This window comes from Lepidochelys olivacea (genome assembly GCF_965140295.1).
Source record: "Lepidochelys olivacea isolate rLepOli2 genome assembly, chromosome: 7".
NCBI lineage: Eukaryota > Metazoa > Chordata > Testudines > Cheloniidae > Lepidochelys > Lepidochelys olivacea.
In genome coordinates, this window is record NC_140417.1 from 72,530,611 (window position 1) to 72,554,945 (window position 24,335).

At 41.6% G+C, this 24,335-nt stretch overlaps 1 protein-coding gene across 3 annotated transcripts; it reads right to left on the bottom strand.

Moving 5' to 3' along the window:
* Positions 1-4,836: 4,836 nt before the first annotated feature.
* On the bottom strand, positions 4,837-24,197 carry NCOA4 (nuclear receptor coactivator 4; the record flags this gene model as incomplete). 3 transcript variants are annotated; one of them, XM_084633596.1, is made up of 10 exons in its annotated part: positions 4,837-7,510; positions 8,103-8,192; positions 8,529-9,545; positions 9,705-9,851; positions 10,646-10,717; positions 11,523-11,631; positions 12,286-12,374; positions 12,566-12,706; positions 14,266-14,420; positions 23,960-24,197. In XM_084633596.1, the coding sequence occupies 10 exons, from the start codon at positions 24,195-24,197 to the stop codon at positions 7,505-7,507; spliced, it is 2,064 nt and encodes a 687-aa protein (XP_084489722.1). In that variant the 3' UTR covers positions 4,837-7,504. The 3 variants fall into 3 exon arrangements, with proteins under 3 accessions (XP_084489722.1, XP_084489724.1, XP_084489723.1); XM_084633598.1 differs by having other exon boundaries at positions 9,705-9,848; positions 23,960-24,072; XM_084633597.1 differs by lacking the exon at positions 23,960-24,197 and adding an exon at positions 17,286-17,424.
* Between the last annotated feature and the right edge of the window lie 138 nt (positions 24,198-24,335).

Consider the following 24,335-nt stretch of genomic DNA (forward strand, 5'->3'; position numbering starts at 1 on the left):
TTCAGCTGGAGCGAGGTGGAGTCTGTCAGTAGCAGTTAGCACAAGGCAAGGTTTGTGCTAATGGTAAAAGCATAGTGAAAACTGTAAATAGGTATATCGGGCAGTAAATAGAAGCATGGTACAAATGTGCTTTTTCTAAGCTGTCCTCTTTTGTCTGGACAGGGCAAAGAAACATGCAGAGTCTAGTGGTTTTTGTTTGATTCTTAAATAGTTTGTTCAGGAACTTGTCAGTGCTAAAAATTGAGGTCCGTAGTAATTTCTCAAGAAACATTGAATGACATAACTCCCCTTCCCCCCACCCCCATCCCCCAATGTCCTTCATGAAGTAGAGTAATTTTATAAAGTGTCCATCGTGCAACATGGTGGGGCCAACCCGTGGTTTTGTTTGAAGGAGCAATGTGATGAGGTCACAGAAGGGCAATACATAGGAATCAGTGGAATAGAAAAGCCACAGGCCAACTGACTCCTGCTGCCAGATAAATGGTAGGGTGATAGTTTTAAAGAGGGGGTAATTGACTGGGCATTGTGTTTGTTTCTATTACTACAAATAGAGGGACTCATTTCTTCATGCAGGCTGTGGTTGGGATGAACTGAAAGCTCTGTGCTGTTGCAGAATAGTTTCTCACTATTAAAACACGAGTGCTTCAAAATTAAGATAAGTTGAGGAAACTGGTTTGGTTAGTAAATTGGAACTAAGTAAACGGAACAGTACTGTTCAGAAAGCAATTTCTGTTTAAACCATCCATTCCAACCTAGTGAAAATTTCTCTGTGGAGTCAAGCAGGATAATGTTTATGCTTTTTGAAGAAATCTGAACCTTCATTCTCAGTAAAGGACAGTTTCTCCAACAGCTGTCTTTAATACACCCACACTGAGAAGCGTGGGCCTGAGTCTCTTTTCAGTTACACTAACATAAATCAGGAGCAACGCCCCTGAAATCAGTGGAGTAACACTGGTGGTACAAGGTGGAAAGGGGAAAGGCGAATCATCCATCATATGGGCAGAACTTATGACTAGAGTAGTGGATTCCTTAAGTGTATACATTAACATTTACTGGTTACAAAAATGTAATAGGAACAGCTGCAGCCTATGCTTAACTTCATATGCTTACAGTTGAGCATATGCCTCAGTAAGCCACATTACAGAAGTGCATATTAATCCAGTGCACTTACAAATTCCAATATAGGACTAAGATTCTATTCCAACACAATTCCTTCTCTCTAAAATAAACCCTTCTTTGCTTTCTCTTAACCCCATCTTCTGGCTGTTGATCGTTTGTCTACAGGAAGCCTCTTTACCACAATAGTGCTCTTGCATCGTGCCAGGAAATTATTACAACACAGAGAATTGGCTTTCAGTGAAAAAGTAGTTCCTGTCACTGGAAAGTATGGGAGGAGATTCACTGCAGGCAGCAAGCAGTCTTCTAGTTCCTCTGGTGGTTCTCCTACCTACTTTTACTGCTAATTTTGTTGTAGCCACTCCCTGGTTCATGTCCATCTGAGACCTAGTCAATTTCCTCAGGATTAAAGCAAAACCCCCTATGCTATGGCAGTAAATCAGGATGAAAAGGGAACAGTAAAGGGTGAGTTGGGGTTATTGTATTGTAGCTCCCCACTCCCCCCTGCCCATTGTTTTTTTAAGGTAGAGCCTGTGAATTAGTAAGCAGCCCTTTGTACTGTTTGAAAGCAGGACAATGGACACTCAAAAGCTTCCTCCTCATTTCTGCAACCCCCTGTGAAAGGTAATTTTTAAAAAAAAAAAAACACCTCCCAGTTGAAACAACAGTTCTGCATCCCAATTCATACCTCAGTGCAGTGAGATCAATAAAGGCAGGAAGCAGCTGCTCCTGGCTTGATTTTACCTTTTCTTCTTTCAACAAGAGGAGATGAAAGGATGTGGCTTTTCACAGGACTTTCTTCCTTTGAAAGGGGAGCCTCACTTTACCCCATAGCAAATGCCTTTTGGACCAGCTTTTATCTAGAGCTAACAAGCCTTATAATTGACACCCATTAACCTAAATTATCAGTCATTAGAGCACAGTACCAAGCAGGTGTTTAATATCACCACTATAACTGGATGTAGCTGAGAGCCCCAGAGCTCTGCTACTGGAGCTACTTAAAACTAGATTTTGTGTTTTTCCTTGATAAGTGCATAATGTGAAAAAGTAACTGCTGTTGCTTCTCCCTAATTGCTGCTTGTCCTCCATTCTAGCACGCTCAGATTGGAATAGCATAATCCATCAGTGTAGAGAGTTAAACAGCCATATCACCATACTATCTGCATCCTTTATGGATACAGAGGGATGATTTATCCAGCACATCTGACAGGTCAGCTGACAATGAGCAAGAAAATGCATGTGGCTCCTTTTAAGAACTCCCTCAACTCTCCCACCACCTTCATTTTTTTCCTCCTGTGCTGGTCACCTTTAATACTTGGCAGGGGGTGTTGCACTTTTGTGATGGTATCTAAAGGAAATCTGAGATGGTGGGAGTTTTTTTGCTTGAAATATCAGGACTTAGTAAAGTTTCCTCCTATTTTGCTGAAGATTTTTTCAGGAGGACTGAAATGTAGCCTTATTGCTCACAGATCTTAACTAAAGCAGAAGAGGCTTTAACAGATGGACTCCTCCAGCAGGAGAGGGGCATGCAAGTTAGCTGAAAACTGAAGTTTTGAAAGCAAGTTAAAATAGTTCCCCTCAATTAGATTTCAGTTGCTTGATTTGTGATAAGAAAAGGAGGACTTGTGGCACCTTAGAGACTAACCAATTTATTAGAGCATGAGCTTTCAGCTGTAGCTCACGAAAGCTCATGCTCTAATAAATTGGTTAGTCTCTAAGGTGCCACAAGTCCTCCTTTTCTTTTTGCGAATACAGACTAACACGGCTGTTACTCTGAAACTTGATTTGTGATGTTAGCCCTACTCTCTATCCAGTTAATTGGGATCCTCGGCCCCAAAAAATTGAGATGGCCTCTTGTCTCCTTTGCAGGTCACCTGTAATTCCTTAGATGCAAAATTAATTACTAGCCTGTATGATGTTCAAATTCACTAATGCCTTGAGGCCATAATTAAAGGCTAGATTTACTAGACTTCTAACTACAGTCAATCTATCCTACAAAAAGTCTCAAACTACTTTGAAGTGATGTCCCCACTAAAGCAAAGTAGGCTTGGGTCACTGGAAACAGGAGTTTAATTAATTTTACTTTTAAGGTAAGTAAATAGCCTTGGTTCATCATAGTCACAGCTACTTAGTCATGTGTCTTTGACTACATTCCAATATGTCCACTAGGAGGAGGATGCTAATCTTTAGTCCTCCCTTGGCTTTCGTACCCAAGAAGGAATAATAGCATCAACATACGAGAGAGGTGAAGGCTTAGTATAAAATACAGGCCCTGAGACTTGACAAGGAGAGAAGTGGTTTTATAGCAGTTCAAGATGAATAATTAAAGGGAATGGTTTTAAACTGCTCACATGCGTTTAAAGATTAAAGAAAAAGTGGGAGATGGCTGGTAAGTGGAAAGGGGGGGAGAAGGTGGTCATGGCAGTTCTTTTTTATCTTCTTTGTCAAAGCTGTTTTGTCCTTTTGAAAGAAGCTAATCATGCTGTCTACTTTTACTCTCCATTGTAACTGGGAATGTGCAGAGCTGCCACCCTATGAGCAGCCAGCTCTCCAAACTCTACTGATCAGTTTGAGAACATTTACTCCAAGCAACCTGGCAAGATCGTGACATTTCAGGTGTAAAGAAATACTTTTTCAGGTTTGCAAGGTGGTCTTCATTCATTATAAGGAGCAGCCAAAGACAAACTTCTTTTGCTGTTCCCTTTCACATGACTTCTCTCTTCCAGCCATACTTGTTAAAGTACCTTTCAGCAGATTGCATTTGGAATTCCCAGCCCCATAGTTCCTGGTTGAGGCAGAGTGCATTTCTGAACCATAGGGGTATGTACATGAAAGCAGTTAAGGTGCTAACACTCCTAGCCTCTGGGCACTTGTAACTGTCAGCCCAGCTTCTCCCTGAACTAAAATGTGAGGAGATGCAGAATGATACACCTTTTCAAAGGCCAGGTCCTAGCAAAAGATTGATTAGAGAAGCTGTGAAGCAGTCCAAAGAGAAGGGAATTCTCACTTCAGTCTATTTTGCAGGGAAGTTTAAAAGATTTGTACAGCAACTTTACAGAAGTGGGGTCTACTACAACAATACATGACATTTCTAGACAGCTAATAAGCAAAATGGCAGAAAACTCCAGGGTAGCTTGAATTTTTACTCATCACTAAACCTATAAACACAAGAGGCAGCCCTCACCTATGTTGTTTAAACTGTTGGATTTCTAAGGTCTTGTCTACACTGCAGATTTGCCAATTTCAGGCAAGCAAGTGAAAGTTGCAGCTTATAGCATTTACCCTGTCTACACTAGGGCTTTTCACCACTACATTTACTCCAATGACTTTAGAATTCCATGTAGACAAAGCCTCAGAAACTTCCTTCTCTACAGGAGTGTTCTGAGTTCCATGAACCTGAGCTGCATCTTATATTAAAGATGGCTTACCTATCTTTATAATCAGCTTGTGGCAAGTATCTACTAGCCACTTACTCTAAACAACTGATAAAGGGGCAGGGACCCTCTGAAATGCATTTGTAAAGGATGGGAAGAAAAAAAAAAAAAAAGCAGGTATTAAGGAAGCTTCTACCTAAGGCTGGCCTTAAGCTTTGCCCTGCTCAAGCTGCAAGAATTTGGGAAGTGATGACAAATAGCCAGGCCATGAATTGCTTCCTCTAGTTTCAGAGTAGCAGCCGTGTTAGTCTGTATCCGTAAAAAGAAAAGGAGGACTTGTGGCACCTTAGAAACTAACAAATTTATTTGAGCGTAAGACTTTCGTGAGCTACAGCTCACTTCATCAGATGCATTCAGAGGAAAATACAGTGGCGAGATTTATATAGAGAGAACATGAAACAATGGGTATTACCATACACACTGTAACGAGAGTGATCACTTAAGGTGTGCTATTGCCATCAGGAGAGCAGGGGGGAAAAAACCTTTTGTAGCAGTTGACAAGTACGTCTGAGGAACAGTGGGGAGTGCGGGGGTCTGGTAGTGAGGGGTTGTCCTCTCCCCATGCCAAGCATGCTGTCCAAGAGGCAGCCAGGACCAGCCTACAATTTATTATGCCTGCATGAAAAAGATCTTCAAGTGGCCCGTTGCTCTGCTTATGGCATTCCTGCTCTCCATCTTCCCCTCTGCAAGGAACCTAGAACAGACCCCCTCTTACAGCAACAGAAAAGACCTTCCAGTAGTATTCTTGAGGAGGCATTTGTTGCTGTACCTCTTCTGAGTAGCTTCTATATTAAAGAGCACCCATGTAGCCTACTGGATAGTCCCATATCAGTCAAAGGACAATGTGCAAATCTGTCAAATGTTTGTGTTTAGAGCCACAAATGATGGTGGAGGCTGTAGGGAACAGGACAATTTAAGTTACAGAAAGCTGAGCAAAGAGTTTATAAAATTCCCCAAATACAGCTTTCCACAAAGAAATAATAACCACCACACCCACTTTTGGCTGCAATGTTTTTTAATGGAAAAGACTAATCAACAGTTTACATAAATATTTATTAGTATTAACTAAATTGGGATTCTGTGAAAAGCAAATGAACACACCCTCAGAAAGTTTTAAGGGCGTAATGAATTGACTATGAAGTTAGTACTCATTGACTAAGGTTAAAAGGATTATAAAGGTGAGTTGCACATCAGACATCATTAAATTCAACTGCTAATCAAAATGGGTTATCATTGGAGTTAGTCATAGTGCAGTCTTTCCATGCAGCAACAGGCAATATGGTCAGGTAAAAACTGAAGTTTGATTTCAGTAGACAACTCAAACTATTAAAAGAAAAGGTCTTAAGTGGTCTGCTAATCTAAAGCCCTTATAGAGTCTATTTTCAGCGTGCAAAGGGCCAAGATTTTTTAAAAACATCAGTTCACAGGCTATCTGAACACAGTGATACCACACATGAATACTTTTACTGTGTAGCACCAGGCAAGTGGTATTAAGTTTCAATCCTTCTAACAAGATTTCCTTTCTGCACTGAAAAGTTGAGGTCATTTTTACTCCAGACAAGCTTTAAGAAAACATTATCTAAAAATCATCAGAAAAAAGTTAATGAAAATGAACAGGGGAAATTAACTGTGCAGATATTTAATAACTTTGCTAATTCTTCATGCAAGCTAGCAAACCTACTGCCCAATGGCACCTTGTACACCAATGGCTTCAGACAATGTATGCACTGTTTCAGAAGGGTTTAAATAAAACGTATACTAGGGGAGATATATTCATGCTATGTCCACTGCTACACAGATCAAAATTAATCTGACCCAACTCTGATATCAAGGTGATAGTTACCTTAACTATCGAAAACAGATGGAAAAGGTGGTGGGATCTATGCAGGCCACCCTCTGGAAAACACATTGAACAAGATTACATCCTACTTGGAGGCTCTCAAGCATCCAAAGTTCCATTTTTGTTAAGCATTCCGAGATGTTTCCATTTATAATTATATTTGTCTATGAACCAGCTAAGGAAACATAACTACCAGCAGTTTATAGAATATAAGTTAACTGCCAATTAGTCTAAAAAAATAGACATCTTTGCATCACTATTACATTTTTTTGTAGACCAAATTGTTTCAGTAAAATTGTAATTGTTACCTCATCAAATGCTGGGCACCTACTAGCTTCAGAGTCTATCAATTCACAAAGACTAAACAGCACCGAAAAGACTTTCAGTTCAAAAGCAATTTAAAAAGATCTGGGCCAAATATGTCTCAGTTCTCAGTAGCTGAAGATCTCATTCACTGACAGGAAGGTCTTCCTTTAAAAACACATCTAACAGTTCTCATCATGCGTCAGGGGCCAAAAAAGTATATTTCTTTCAAAAACTAGAATACATTTGACAACTTTGGGCTGACCTGTACATAGGACGCATGCAACAAGTGCCATCCTTCAAAAGTTAACAAAAAAATTGCTTCCACCTAAGGAATAAGCTATCTAAAAAAGATGGAATTCTTCTCAAAATAAAGTTCTAGAATATGAAGGGCAATCTTTTGGGTAGGAAAATTGCAACGCTATATAGTACAGTCCAAGCACCAGAGATGCAGATTTCACAGCAAAGACATTTCATTTTACAATTGCTCTGAGCTTCACCATGCTTCAAGTGAAAACCCGTAAAAGAAGCTTCACATAGGCCTATGAAAGATACAATCTTACAAATGCCTATTGTGTCAGTGTGCTTATATTCAGCAGGCCTGCACTCAGGAGTATTTATAACACAAAGGCATTTTCTGCACCATAACTCAGTTACATATAAATATAGTTTGTCTTTTAGCTAAACGTTTGGAAGAAAAATAAAGCAGACTAGTCAGACACAAACACAATGATTCAGCAGACTGCAATGACATAGTACGTTTGTGTGGCAATCAGCAGGAAGGTAACGTGGTTCTAATGCTTCAGGTTCTTCACTTCTAGAACAAAACAATTCAAAATACAGAGTTATTTTATTTTGTTCTTTGGTAAAGGAGAAAGTAACACTCTGTGAGAGAAGCAAGAACAAAAGGGATGCTGAAAATGCTTCACATAAAGATACTGCTTCTGGGGCTAAGTTTCTTGGTTCTGATGGGTTTGCTGTTCCCTTGCCAGCAACAGAGCTTTCCAGTAAGTTAAAAACAGAGTGTTCATCTGTCAAATGCCAAATATAGGACACTGGCTTAAACTATATGACAGACACCCCAATGTGATGCATAAAAATTAAGAAAATCCCAAATTAGAGTGTAATTTACCATAAACCATACAAAGAGTCAATATTTAATATCAATTTATTTAACAGGGGAATGATTCCGTCAATCTCCCCTGGCAGAAGACGATAAGGAAAAGAACAATGGAGGGAGGACCAGGAGGGGTGGGAACGGAGAAAAAGGAATAGGTTGAGCTGCTAAAAATAGATATAGAAAGCAAATCATATGTTGCTTTTAACATCTAACTGTAGATATCTTAAAGGATTATAGAATGCACAACTGTGTTTATTAGCAATGCATTTGTGTAACTGATTAATCTTACCTGTAAAGGGGTCTGGTACAGCCACTTTTCTCTATCTCCATTCAGTTTCATACAAGCAAAAAGATCACAAACTGTAGGAAGGCCACAGTCCTGAAAAAGGGAATGTCCTTAATAATTATGTCCAAAATGCATCTAAGTTAGTTTTCCTGTGGGTCTGCACTCTTTTAAAGGGGTCAGATCAAAGAAAGTTAAATCTAATATTTCTTGTGAGATGAATCTTGGCTACATTCGCTTTACAAAGTTAGTTGGATTTCAATACTGAGATCTGTTTTATTTCAGCACTCTTAAAATAGTGGTTGAGCATTGAGGAGACAAGATTTTTTAGAAAAAACCTGAGTTTGGTGTAAACACAGGGCAAGAAGTAACACTGGTAATTATACTGTCTTAACACATTATCTAGGAATAAACATTAAAGACTATGCTCACTTGTGCCTTCTTGCGTAGCAGCCATTTATCTTCCACCGGAGGCTCGTTGACAGTTTCTATATTCTTTGAAGACAACACCCAATTGTTGACATGCAGAGGAAGGTGGAATGGGGCCAGGAGGTCTAGAAAGGGACTCTTGAAGTTAACTTCTGCTTTCTCCCGGGTTGCCTTTTCTTCTGTGCTTGCTGCTTTGTGCTCTGATTTGGCTAGCCAGGTTGTCAATGGACTCTCAAGCAATGCTTTTAGAGGTTCTACAACCTTCACTGAACTATCCAATTTCACTGTGGTAGTAGCTGACTCCTCTGGAAGCTGCCTGGAGGGATGAAGCCAGATGTTGACAGCAGATTTAGGCTTCTCAGGCTCAGGGTTCACCACCGGTATCTGGCTTACTGGCATGCCATTTTTATCCTTCCCCTCTTTCTTCAGGAGCCACTTACACAAAGCTTCCTTTTCACAGCTGTCATCACACACACACTCTGAAAAGCTAGTGCATGGCTCATTAGCTTTGCACACATCTTCCACTTTAAATGGAGTCTGGGGGTGCTGTAGGAGCCAGACATTGTTGGTAGATACTGTGGGGGATTTCTTCACATCCTGATGCTCATTCAGGCACTTAAGATTTCCAAGGTTTTCTATCTCTACACTCTTGGCCTGACTGCCACGACAGTAAGTGCAGGAGTCAGCTTTGAGAAGCCAATCATTTATGTTATATTCCTCCCTAAAAGGTTGAAAGACACATTTCCATTTCTCTTCTGAGGCACTACCTCCATTTTCTGGGTCAGAAGGAGTAAGCAGCCAGTCAGAAATGTCCATCTCTTCCTGCTCAAGGAACTCTAATTCATCCACCTTTTCAGTGGAAAAGAAGGAGCAGGTGGTGGGACTGGAGCTCCTGTGCTTATGGGTATCTGTTTTTTCATTATTTTCTTCTCTTTGCTGATTCTGCAGGAGCCAATTTTCCAAATCTTTCAGATTTCCCCAGGCTTCCTCAAAATAACAGACTTTGGAAGAGTTTAAATCCTAAAAAAAAAAAAAAAAAAAAAAGCTGTTTGTACAGTGACAGCTCAGAATATTTTGAGAATCAAGCAAGATGTAACAAGTATAATGGATATGCTCCCCCCCTTTCCATTTCAACTGCAGCATGAAACCACATTCCTCTTTAATACGTGAAGAGCTTACCTGGCTGGTCTCTGGCACATGCTTTTTCATTAGCCAGTCCTCAGGGTTGATGCTGGGAACATATGGAGCCTGGCGAATGCTAGCAGACTTGCTTCCAAGTAGCCAGTCACTGAGTGGGGAACCCAACGTCCCAGACAATAGTTTCTGCTAAAAAAGAACGTATGGGGTCTCCAGGTTATAAACATAGCTATTTCATTGTGGAGGCAATCTACAGAGAATCTCAGAATGTACAGTGTGTCCGATGTGTACCAATATTTATTAACCAAAACAAGAACCACAGAAGTCCCTTCTCACACCATCATCACAAAAGCCTCACAGTCATCTATGTGGCAAAAAAAAAAGCTTACTGCTGTGTGGTTTGCTTTTCCAATTGTTTCTAATGATCTAGAAACTTGATTGAAAACAGTTAAATGTGTACAGTTAATCTGTATGACCTATGACCCACAGGAGTTCTGGATCCTGTGATCACTTCAGCCCTTTTGACTGTATAGTCTCTCCATCTACATGGAAAAATACCTCGAACTTAGCTGCATCTCTGTGCTGGACCCAGCATGGTGCCTCCCAGGTGAACTGTTGCAATACAACTGGAACAGTTTCAAATCCTTGTCTGGCACACTTAGGACTCAACTCCATTTATCCTCTAGTATTTGGACTAGAAAAGCCAAGCTGGAGCTGCCCCATTCCATCCCCAGGGACAAATTAACTCAAGTTCATAGTCAAGGAGCTGATGTAAGGGAAGATGGCAAAAGGAAACTAGAACATCCACCCAACAGGCATTTCGTTGGGACATGCACCTTGCCACGTTGTTACTGAATACTCAAACAGCAATACTTTAACCGTTGCCATGAAAATTACCAGTTAGGAAACCGGATAGTTAGCAAGGTTATGCTTATACTACCTTTAGTCAAACCCTATTTTCAGAAGACAAATATTCATTTTACCTGTTCATGTTGGGCCAGCGTGCAGTTCTGCACTGACATCCAAGGGGAAGCATTTTCTGTCTCAGGAGTTTGCTATTTAAACAAAAAAAAAAAAAGAAGAATATCACTTTCCTCATTTTTAAAACTCAACTCTAATTAAAAAAAACAAATGTTTAAACATTAAGACTAAAATGAAGCAGCATTAAAAGCACAGTTACAACTGGTAAACTCCTTTTATATCCCTGTAACTTCAAGGTAACTGAAAAAAAATTTTTTTTAAAAGTGGGGGAGCCTTCAAAATCAAGATATTATGGCAAATTTCAGTCTAGAGCAATTAAGCAGAATTATTTCTGCTTTTATAAAAGTAAATGCTCCCAGAGGCTGGGTCATGTACCTTTTTCACCAATATAGCCTACAGCTGGCATCCGCTAAAGTCAATCCCCACATTAAATTCCAACTGCTACAACAAAGAGCAAGAGCACATACCCGCCGCCCTCCACCCCACCCTAACCTTCCAATCAACCTCTGCCAAAAACATATATGTAAAGTTTTGTGCAGCAGCTGAGGAGATACTTTTGAAACAGACTTCTTGACAAATCATCTATAGCTTGGGTTTTGTTATTACTGTATATAAATATCACATCCCACCTAGGTGATCATAATCTATCTGATCAGGAAGTTCTAGACTTTTTGAAGTTAATTTAATATTGCATATAGCAATTTTTTTCATGTGCCTAAAGCTGTAATAAAACATACACAAATATTTTATTTCAACTAGAGATTTAAAATGAACCCAGTTGAATAAATAATCAGGGATCTGCAGACACCCTCTCCCCTTAAAAATATCTGAATCAAGTATTTTCAACAGTGATCCTACTATAAAAGCCTTGGTACTCACCATTGTTTTAATTGAGCCAAAGGACGTGATGGCCTGGCGAAGGAAAGACGTATCAGCCTCAAAGTTCAGGTTGGAAGACTCTTCTGGTTTGAGGGTCAGACTGCCCAGTCTAAAAGAATTAAGGAGATCTTTAATAAAAATTAAAGTTCACCCATAAGTTCAGTTAAATGTTTCACTAGCTTTAAGCTTATAAAATTGAGCCAATATTTGTATAAAGGCTTTTAATTGGCTCTGTTGCAAACAGCCAAAAATCTGAACTAATTTGAATTATTTATTTAGCTTTTTACACAAAAATAAAAAAGATATGTCCATCCAAGGCTCTTATGCAGTAAAAACAGAAAAAAATGAAATATCCAGCAAAACAGCAAACTCCTCTCCTCACTTACTATTCCTCTCAAATCAAATGACATCAAACCTTAACCTCTGCAGTAACCTGCACAAATAGTTATGCTTGCATTACCATTTATGGTATCCTGACTTCTCTTTAAAGGATCAATTTAAAAATCTTACACTGAGATTTTCAAAGCAGTCCTGGGTATTTAGCCATACTCATCTTCTATCCTAGACTGTTTTGAAATCTCACCATTAATTTTTTTAGCAATTACTGAAAATAGCTCACAGTAAAGTATTATACATACTTCAGAAAAGCTAACTATGTAGAAGAGATGGTTTACAGATATTATGACCAGAAAACAGTTTAAATTCAAAGTAAAGTCAAAATGAATAGCACTCTCATTTATTCAGATCACGTAATATTTTTTACCTCTCCAGGCACACAGAAATCTGATTGACTAGGTCATTGCTATGGGGGTGTTCCAGTTGGTGGATAAGACAGCTGAACTGTCCCAGCAACTATATGAAAAACAAAACAATATTATTGCCTTAGCTCCAGTAAAGGCATCACATGTTCAAATTCACATTCTTATACATGACACAGGATATACCTGTTCAAGATTTTTTCTTTACCATGAATACATACTAGCAAGACCAGTGTATTTGAAAGGGCCAATATAGCTAAACTGAGTTAAACACACACATCTTACCCAGTAGAGTTGATGTGTTTGCTGTTGCAAGGTCTCTTCTTTGAGCTGCTGAATGAGATCTACCTGTTCAAGCAGCCAAACTTCACGACTGCGCAGACATTCCATATGACGACTTATGCAGCTGTGAACCTGAGCTTTGACCTGCAAGATAAATACCGGCTCCATTTAGTATTTCTAGAATGCCTGTTGAGTAGTTCAAACCAGAGCATACCCAATGTTTCATGGGGGAAGAGAGGAGAGAAGAAACCGCACACTGAAATTACATACTAATATTTTTGTACTAATTGTAATCACCTCGAACCATAACCTGAAATTTCTTTGTTCAAAGAACACACCGAAGTCACCAACTCTCACACATCACAACATACAATTCACACACAACTGGCTGGGTTAAGAAACCTAACACTATTGTACACAAGTCTGAGTATTCTTTAGGACAAATGCAGTTTCAATTATTATTAAACTTTCACAAAAGTCATGTGAGGCTACCCAATTCCACAGACAGATAATATTAAATAGCAATATTTGTCAATTATGCATATCACAGTAATACCCAGCGTCCCTCATCAGAATCTGGGCACCACCATGTATCACAGGCAAGCAGAGGCAGCGGGGATAGGGGGGGAAATACAATGTGACACAAACAGACATTAGCCTCCAACCATCTTCTTCTCACCCCATAAAATACAAATACAAACCATTTTGAAATCCATGTCATTGCATGTTTATTCATCAAAGGCTTGGGCTTTTACCCAACATACTTACCAGTTACCCCACTTCAAAGTTCCAAGACCATTTCCATTGAAGGAGTACCCAAACACAAAGGATTATCAGTTTATTAAAACAGCCGTACTACTACATATTATTTGTAGCACCTTTATATCATTCTGTTTAAAAAGAAGTTATTTCCAGTAGCATAAATAGTGAATCACTAAAAAAAATCCCATTACAAATAAGAAACGATTAACACAAAAAATGTTGACAAACTGCACTTTTTATTTTGCCTGGTGAGGTTAGCAATACTCAAATGCTTATGTCTTCTAAGGATTATAGTGAGATAATGGTTAGGGCTCTGCATCTGCCATGAAGATTGAGGAAGTCATGGATTCCGTGACTTCCCGCGACCTGACTTTCCGCAAGCTCCAGCACTTCTGCAGCAGCCAGTGTGGCTGAGGAAGTCATGGATTCCGTGACTTCCCGCGACCTGACTTTCCGCAAGCTCCAGCACTTCTGCAGCAGCCAGTGTGGCTGACCCTGGGCTGCCCAAGCAGCTGGCTCAAGGGTCAGCTGCTCAGGTAGCCCCGGGGCCAGCCACACCAGCCGCTGCTGGAGCAGCTCTGCAGCCAGCCACTTAGGTGGCCCTGCAGCAAGCCCTGTGCGGCTGGCCCCGGGGACCACCTGAGCAGGGGCCCGTGTGACTGGCATAGGTGCTGCTAGCCCGCCTCCCAAGGCTTCCTCCCACCCCCCAGATTTAGTCAGGGGTATTTATAGCATGGACAGGTCACAGGCCATGAACTTTTGTTCATGGCCTGTGACTGGTCCATGACTTTTACTAAAAATACCCATGACTAAATCATAGCCTTAATAATGGTGCTTCTAGGACAGATTTCAGTTTATTGTCTCAGAACACCAAGTATCTTGTCGAACTACCAACCAAAACTGGTGAAATGTTAGACTTTTAAAAAGTACATTTTAAATACCTCTCTCCAGTTCACTTTAATTTGTTGTTCAGCCTTGAGAATTCCAGCAATAGCTGTCTCCAAGTCTTTCTGAGCTTGAAGGCACTTTACAAGGGGCTCCTTACTGCAGGAGTTTCCACTCCTATCCTGCGGTGGGCTCATTCTTGATAATGTTCCTAAACCACAAGGAAATTTTGTTTTAACAACAGTGAAACTTAAGTATTTCCAAAAGTCCCTGAAAGGATAAGAATGAGGAGGGCATATTCTGAACAGTCATCTGCATCTGCTACCTGAGTAATATTAATTTGTTATTGAAAACACATTTGAAATGTAACTTTTCTAGAGGTCAAGATACCGAATACTAAAAAAACTGCTATAAGAAAGTAATGTCCAGTAAGTTGTACACCTCTGTGGACAGCATGTCTGAATATACCAATCTTTGCCTTGGTTGTCCTCTCAGTTTACTTTTGGTACATAGTAATTTGCAATATCTGATGTGCTACAGAAAACAAATTATCTGGAAAAATATTAACGAGGAGGTCACATTGAGATCTTGAGATTCTTCAGGGTAATTTTTCAGCACAGTAATTTATCCACACTAACAATATAAAAAGAAGATACACTGTTCTGCTAAATATCTACATGCTTAAAACTTCCCCATTAGATTTCTGTTTTCCAATACTTTTAAACTTTTTTCTAGCTAAGGAAGACATGGAGGATGGGAGAGGTCACAGAGGACTGGAGAAGGGAAAAATATACTACCTATCTTTAAAAAGGGGAACAAAGAGGACCCGGGAGCTCAGCCTAACTCTGATACCTAGAAAGATACTCAAATTATTAAATAATTAATTTGTAAACACCCAGAGGATAATAGTGTTATAAAGAATAGCCAGCATGGATTTGTCAAGAACAAATCGTGCCAAACCAACCTAATTTCCTTCTTTGACAGGGTTACTGGCCTAGAAGGTAGGGGCAAAACTGTAGACTTGATAAAGCTTGACTGTAGTAAGGATTTTGACAGTCACACATGACATTCTCATAAGCGAGCTAGATAAATGTGGTCTACATGAAATTACTATAAGATGGGTGCATAACTAATTGAAAGACCATAGTCAAGAAATAATCATCAATGGTACACTGTAAAACTGGGAGGACTTATCTATTGGGGACCTGCAGGGGTCTATCCTCGGTCCGATACTATTCAATACTTTCATTAACAATTTAGATATTGCAGTGGAGAGTATGCTTTTAAAATTTACAGATGACACCGAAGTGAGAGGGTTCACAAGCACTTTGGAAGACCAGAATTTGAAAGGACTCTGACAAATTGGAGAATTAGTCGGAAATGAACAAGACGAAATTCAATAAATGCAAGTACTATACTTTAGGAAGGAAATATTAAATGCAGATACAAAATGGGGCTAGGCAAAAACTGACTAGGCAGAAAAGAAAAAGACCTGGGGGTTATAAAGGATCACAAATTAAATAGGAGTAAGGCTACGATTTTGTCATGGACATTTTTAGTAAAAGTCAGGGACAGGTCACGGGCCATTAACAAAAATTCATGGAAACCGTGACCTGTCCCTGAAACGGTCCATGACAAGAAGTGGGAGGGAGGAGGGTCCAAGCACCCTGCCCTGCTGTGGCTGCAGTCCCTGCCTCATGGCTGGGAAGAAACCCCATCTGTGCCGGCTGGGGAGCTGCAGGGGATCCCCTAGCTGCAGCAAGTTGCATAGGTCCCCTGCATCTGTGGCAGCTGGGGAACTGCAGAGATCTGCTGCCACTTGCAGTGGCTACGAAGTGGACAGGGGACTCCTGCCCATGGGGACGGGAGAGCTGACGGGGATTCCCCCGCCGGCCGCTGGTGGTGGCAGGGGTACCCCGCAGCTTCCGGACACCACAGGAGGTGGGGGTACCCTACAGCTCCCAGCGGCTACAGGCTGAAGTCACGGATATCTGCAGAAGTCACAGATTCTGTGACTTCCGCGACCTCCATGATCAAATCGTAGCCTTAAATATGAGCCAACATGATGCTGTTGCAAAAAAAAAAAAAAGCTAATGTAACTCTGAAATGCAGTCTTGTATGTAAGACACAGAAGGTAACAGTGCACTCTACTTGGCACAGGTAAAGCTTCAGCTGGAGTAATGTGTCCAGTTCTGGGTGACACACTTTATATGTAAGACCTTTTGTGGTTTTGGGGATAGGAGGAGAAAACTTTCCGTCACTGGTGGAGCCGAACCTATGTTTGCAGCATTAGGGAATTTTTAGAAAACACTGTACTCTTGAGAGGCCAAATTTAGAACAAGAGCTAATAGATTCTTCAGAGATTTGCTATAAAACTTGAGATTCACTTCAAATGACTATCAGAAATGTGCAGTATCTCTGGCCTTCTCTTGATTATGAAAAGTGGTCAAGTCTAGGCTGAATTTAGGTAGGAAAATTTAGCTAAGCCCAACTACATCCTATCTTTTTGCTAGTCAGGACAACCCTAAATGAGGCACAGAACTACTCTGAAAGGTATGATTTATTTTTTTCCCATTCACAACAGTTATCGGAGTGAGAATTTTGTTTGGTTGAAAGACTGAATTACACTGCTTCCAATACACATTTTTTTAGTGTTTTCTCTTTCAGCATCCACTGATTCATACAGCTTTCTAGGGCTCACCCAAAACCTCTTTTAAACAAAATTGCAGTCTTGTTCCAAACACATATCTGCTCAAGAATGCACAGAACGGTTTCTAGTGCAGAGGCAGCAACACATGAATTCTTCATACAAGATAATGCAATTAAATTTTCTGCTTAAAAAAAAAAAGTCTGAAAACCAAAGACTTTGCTTGTGTCTAAGTGAGTGTTCCCAGAGCTGTTTAACTTTCTCATTATCATTCTATTCTGAATATAACAAACGCAACATACTAACAGAAATCCATGCAATCACAAATCCCTGTGGTAAATATTTTATACAAATATTTAAAGCATACACCCATACCGCTGACTTTATGTCACATCCCTGCAGCCTGAAAGCCAAGCCTGCTTGTCCTACCTGTTTACTGTTCGTCTGCCCTCCCGTACGACGAGCCCAGGTTCTCAAGGCCTTATATAGCCCCTGCAAATTTATCAGCTGTGAGCACTGAGCAGGCTTTGGAATCTGCCAGCGCAGCTTACTTCCTAAGCCCACCCCTCGAGCCCCACGTGGCCAGGGCAGCCACAGCCGATACTCAGTCTTGCACGTCTTCACAAAAAGGAGGGATTTACGGGGGCACCAAAGGGAAACGCCTGGAAACAATCGTAGCAGCAGAGAGCTCTGACTGGCCTGAACAGAAAGCCGAGGGAGGCTGCACCATAAAGCTGCGAGAGGAGGCCAGATTGCTAATACTGAGAGAGGAGGGACTCAGGGAGGGTTTTCTGTTTTTTTTAAGATTTAATAACAGTTTTATTAAAATAAGCTTCTAGAGAAGTGGAGTCTTTACTTTGCATGGTTGCTGCACAAAAAGAACACAGCTCTGCTGCTGAGCAAGATGCCTGTTCCCTGCCTTGGAGACACACCTTACACTTATGGACTTTAGTCTTTCTAACCTCTGTCCAACAGGATAATGCAAAGGGGAAAGGCCACATTAGGGGTCTTAGAAAACTGGAAGTATGGCAACGTTGGTCTCTAAACAATCCCCTTTTGGAAATTAAAAGATGGAATTTTGTTTACCAAACCTGCACACAGTTGCTTAGGGCCAAGCATGCAATCTGTGTATGTGGTTTGGCTAACAAATATGGATCCATTTTCTCAGAAAGATCTGTAACTTAGCTGTTCAACCAAATCTTCCACAGTTTACATAAGAGTCAATCTGTCCACATCAAAATCTTATTATTCTATTCAGCAAGGACAAAAATAATTGGCTTGAGATCTGGGACTCTGTCTATATTAAAAGACTGAGATGTTTCCCATTATAGTACCAATGAATTGTGGTTCTCCTGAAGTACCCATCCCAAAATGCAAGCCCCACAAATCCTCTTAACAGATGGAGAAGTGCTGTAGCAAAATGTAAAGTGTAATCCCTATAATAAGCATTTTTCAGTCTAAAATAGCATGCATTTAATAAAACTTGGTGTCAGCATTCCCCAAAACACAGGTCTTTGTTGTATGCTGTACCTTATAAAACAGAAGCCATACATGGGTACAGAAGCTGCAGTAGGCTCAAAACATGAGAGGAATTTGGAATCACCACCTTAATGAACAACAACAAAAAATGCTTCACATAATGCACTTTGCAAATCTGAAGATTAGACGTGCTCTTTATCTACCCATGCCATTTTGGAATTGTATCAAGTGAACTTGTGTTGCTACACTTCCATTCACACTAACGCTGGAATAGTTCAGACTGAACCAGTTATAAGATTTGCTCAGAGTTAATGCAGTAATATCAATACACAATTGAGAAACATTACAAACACTAAAAAAAAGAAAAGGAGTACTTGTGGCACCTTAGAGACTAACAAATTTATTAAATATAAATTTATTAAATAAATTTGTTAGTCTCTAAGGTGCCACAAGTACACCTTTTCTTTTTGCAGATACAGACTAACACAGCTGCTACTCTGAAACCTGTCATTACAAACACTAGTGTGAAAAGTGTTTTACATGTGTTCTAGGTGTTTGAAATGGTTCTTTTAATTGTTGGAAGTCTGTAATGTAGTTGGGACACAAAAGTTCAGCACCCTTCTGAAAGCCTGATTGTGGTTTTATGGCATTTACATTAAAAGTAAACCTTTTTCAGCACCAGAGGGGTAACTGTTGCTTATACTCATTATTAGCATGCAGTGTTGTTGCAGTCATGTCTTACTCCTGGGAGAATTCTGCATCGCTTCACACATGCAGAACTCATGTGCCACTCGGATTTTTTTTTCCCCCAGCAGAAAATTCATTCTGCCAAAATGTGCTGCAGTTACACCTTTTGGCCACCTGGGGCCGCTGTGAACATAAGAACTGCCAAAGGTCCATCTAGCCTAATATCCTGTCTTCCAGCAGTAGCCAATGCCAGGTGCTTCAGAGGGAACGAACAAAAGAAGTACTCATCAAGTGACCGATCCTCTGTCGCCCATTCCCAGCTTCTGGCAAGCAGATACTAGGGACACCATCCCTCCCATCCTGGCTAACAGCCACTGATGGAGCTATCCTCCATGAATTTATCTAGTTCTTTTTTGAACCCTGTTATAGTCTTGGCCTTCACAACATCCTCCGGCAAAAAGTTCCACGGGTTGACTGTGTATTATATGAAGAAATACTTCCTTTTGTTTTAAATCAGCTGCCTATTAATTTCATTTGGTAACCCCTACTTCTTGTGGTGAGAGGAAAAAAATGACACTTCCTAATTTACTTTCTCCACACCAGTCATGATTTTATAGACCTCTATCATATCCCCCCGTAGTTGTCTCTTTTCCAAGCTGAAAAGTCCCAGTCTTATTTCTCTCTCCTCAGATGGAAGCCGTTCCATACCCCTCATTATTTTTGTTGTCCTTTTCTGAATCTTTTCCAACTCCAATGCATCATTTTTGAGACGGGGTAACCACACTGGCACGCAGTATTCAAGATGTGGGTGTACCATGGATTTATATAGAGACAATATGATATTTTGTTTTATTAACTATCCCTTTCTTAATGATCCACAACAATCTTTTTTGACTGCCGCTGCACACTGAGTGGATGTTTTAGCAGAACTATCCACAATAACTCCAATATCTCTTTCTTGAGTGGTAACAGCTAATTTAGACCCCACCATTTTATACATATAGTTGGGATTATGTTTTCCAATGTGCACTACTTTGCATTTATCAACATTGAATTTCATCTGCCATTTTGTTGCCCAGTCACCCAGTGTGGCACCAGAACAGAGAACAGCCGTTCCCGGGCAGCCCCAGCTGCGGCTAGGGAAGAGCAGAGGCTGCGTTCCTAACAGTGCCTGCCCGTGGGGCCAGGAGGCACGGGATATGGGGGGGTACAGAAAGCGTGAGGCACATGGAGCTGCTTGGGTGTCACAGACTGGGGTTCAGAAGTGCTAGTGGGGGGACGGACTGGGGCATGGGCTGAATGGGAGTGCAGGGACACATGGAGACGGGTAGAAGAGGGTGGCTTAGTGGGGGTGCAGGAACACATGAGGATGGGGGAAGAGGGTGGCTGACTGAATGAGAGGCTAGGGGTCAGCCAGGGTCTGCATGGAAGAGGCTCCCTAACAATCCCTTCCCCCAACACACTAAAAAACCCCTGTTCCATACTTCTCCCACCCACACCTGACAAACCTCCAAGTTCACTCTCAGGCTCCTTCCCAGCAATTACTTCCCTCTCCCTCAGCTCCTCCATTACCCCAACTCCCCCAAGCCTTTGCACTGCTTCTGAGGGGTGCAGGAAATACATTTCTGTATTGTAGTTTAAATTAATTACTCAAAAGTTCTGTATTAACATGCCTAGTAAGGAATCTATTTGTCAAAAACATTTCCTGAATCTTTTGTTTTTGTCTGTATTGTTACACACATACTTGCTCACAGGTATTTTGAAATAAATTACCAAAATAATTTAAATGTGTGACTATACTGTGTTATTTTGACAAATAAAATATGCCAAATTTTGCTGAAATTTAAAATACTGTACACAGAATTTTTAATTTTTTGGCACAGAATTCCCCCAGGAGTACAGTCTCTCCCAGGACATTAGCAAGACAAGGTGGGTGAGGTAATATTGTTTATTAGACCAACTTCTGTTGGGGCCAAAGACAAGCTTTTGAGTTTACACAGAGCTTTGGGAAACTTACTCAGGTTTGGAAAATTTACTCAGGTCTGGTCTACACTACAGACCTATATTGCCATAACTATAGCACTCAGACGTGTAAAATATTCACACCCCTGAGAGGTCGGTATAACTACATTGAACTCCCTGTGTAGACAGCACTGTCAATGGGAGAGATTTCCCCACCAATATAGCTACTGCGAGTCCATTTGGCTGATTCTGTAGCTTGATTTGAGCTGTTTGTTCATGGAGGCCTAAATGGAGATCAGTCTTCCTTTAGTGTGATTTGCAAATGTAATTTTAATCCTATCACCAGTAGCAATATGCTGATTGCCCCTCAATAACCAAGTTAAATGGAAAAAATTGCCCATTAAATGAAAGCTCTTTGCAGATTCCCCCTATGTCTGTCCCTGTTATAGTCATTTCTGTTCTAACATGATATCCACCAGTCATTCCATCACTTCAAGGCTATTCTATAATCCCAATGAAGTATGGAATGTGAGGCACATTCCCTTGAAAAACATCATGCCATATATTAACGTTGCTTATATTTTATACTTTTAGAATATATATATATAAAAAAAGAGGCTTTCAGAGAAAAAAAAACATGCAGTATGTCAAAAGAAATAACTTTGGGGAGTTCCACAACATGATGCATGGTGGGTTGTCACAATGCAGGAGATACGACGAGGACGGACACTAGGACCTGAAATAAAAACTAACTTTTTAGGTGAGAAGTGAAGTGGTACCTAACCCTTAACCTGGTTACAGGGGGGAGGCATTCAAGATATAGTTAAAATTATTGGAATTTAACATATTTCCATTGTTAGTGACCTTACAAGGAAAATCCAAATGTTCTTCCCGTTAAGACTGCTTCCATATTCATCATCTTTTTCACCACTCTCTACTCCAGCCCTGCTCTCCCAATTATGCTTCTCTTGGTACTATACTTCCATAAGCACCTCTCTGCCTTCTCCCATGCTATCCCTGAGACCTGGAATGTACCCCCACATTTATTTTCACTACAGCCTCCCTCTCGCCCTTCAAAAACCACATCAGACAGCTACTTATATTGACCCTCCCTTCAAATCTAAGCACTTCTGTAACCTACCTGCAATTTTTTAAGAATTCTTCCATCTTATGTCTTACCTAGCCTGGAGTTAAACTCTTTGCAGAACACTATGCACCTATGGCACTGTATTAAAAAGCAAATTTATAATCACTACAGATAATTTCCAAAATGCTCAAGTCCCAGTGACTCAGGCTTGGCCTACACTGAAAAGATCAAAATAGCTGCCAGGGGTGTGAAAAAACCACACACCTGACCACACAGCTATACTGTCCTAACCCCCAGACGTAGACAGCTACGTCAAAAGAAGTCCATGGACCCAGTCACCATCTACTGAGGAGCCTACACCAACAGAAAACCCCTTTAGTCAGCATAGCATGTCTCCACATTACAGTACAGGGTTGTGCTGGCGCACCGACACAGCTATGCTGTGGTGCAGAGACAACCTTAGGTGCTTTTGAAAATTTTGCCCTAAATCTAACTAACAAACATAAGCCAAAAAAAGATTTTTGATCATGCTCAAATATATTTACCAAGAACACATGATAAGAAATGCTACTATCTTTATGTATGATTGTGTAGGTTAGGATGCAGGAATTATTTCACTATTTGAACACAAAGAAAAATCTCATTTTCAAAACTGTTTAATTTAACGAGGCTCAGTGCCACCCATAATAAACTGTAAGATAAATTATTAAACCAACCAGGCTTCTGATTCTTAATTTTTAAAAGATTTTTTTCAATTGACAGTGTAGCTCAGAGTAAACAAACTAGTGCTTTCATATTGTACACCCATCACCTTGTTTATTATTCTTTATTAGTGCATCAAATAGAGAATTGTTTTGTTTAGTCTGTTCGGCAAATGGTACCTTTTAAAAGAACAGTCATATTCCTTACATTTGCAATGAGGCGAGTACAAAACTGACAAGCTCCTTTTATGTAGATCAGTGGTTCTCAATCAGGGGTACACAGAGGTCTTCCAAGGGGTACATCAACTCACTAGGTATTTGCCTAGTTTTACAACAGGTTATGTAAACAGCACCAGCAAAGTCAGTACAAACTAAAACTTCAGACTCGTTTATACAGCCCTATATACTATACATTGAAATTCAAGTACAATATTTATATTTTATTGATTTTATAACTATACGGTAACGAGAAAGTAAGCAATTTTTCAGTAATCGTCTGCTGTGACACTTCTGTGTTTTCAACGTCTGATTTTGTAAGCAAGTAATTTTTAAGTGGGATGAAACTTGAGGGTACACAAGACAAATCAGTCTCCTGAAAGGGGTACAGTAGCCTGGAGAGGCTGAGAACCACTGATGTAGACTGTGGTAGCCCCCAGCATGTGCTCCTCAAATAGAGGAAACGTATCTGCGGGCGCCGTCCCAAAGTCCCCCTCCCACCTCCCGCACCCTCCGCTTACGCTCCCCCCGCCCCACTCCGCTCTCTGCACCTGGCAGCCTCTCCCCGCCCACGCAGTCCAGGCAACATCTCTCCTCGCGGCTGCCTGCGCGGCTGCCCCCCCCCGCCGCCGCCGCCGCCGCCGCCGCGTTACAGGAGTCACTGTCACCCCGCCGGGACGCAGCCCCCGGGGGAAGCGCGGCCCAGAGCGGCCGCCCGCCCGCCCGCCCGCCAGTTAGCGGCGCGGGAAGGGCGGGGGAAAGCCACGTACGGCCAGGCCGGAGCGGCAGCGCCACCCCCGGCGCACACGGGGGCTGAGCCCGGCCGGCCTGCACGCGAGGCGGACCCTCGGCTCCAGGCGAGCACCAGCCGGCGGCGTTTCCCCAGCGGGTGGGCGCAGGCGGGGCGTCCGCGCGCTGCGCGGCGGGGGGGAGAGGGAGGGGTGCCGGGTCCCGGTGCGCTCCGCACTTACCGGGCTGAGGAGCGAGGAAGGTTCCACAGACGCAGCGGTCTGACCTCACGGCCTGGAGGCTCAGCACAAAAAGGGAGGGGGGGAACGAGCGGCTACTCTCGCGAGAGCTGTGCCCGTCGTAAAGCCTCGCGTGGAGCACTCTGCGTGCACTGATCCGTAGCGGCAGAGCGGCGCCACTACGCACGCGGGCACCTTGCCAGCCCGAGTTCCCTGCTGCGCTAGAACTGGGTCTGCGCATGCGTAAAACCCTCCCCCTCGCCTCGCCTCTCGGGGCAGGTGGCAGGAGTGAGCGAGACTGACCGAATCCCAGGCTGGGGCCGCACGGAGCGGTTGGGTCGCGTTGGCCTGGCAGCGCAGCGCGCGTGGGGTGCGCTCG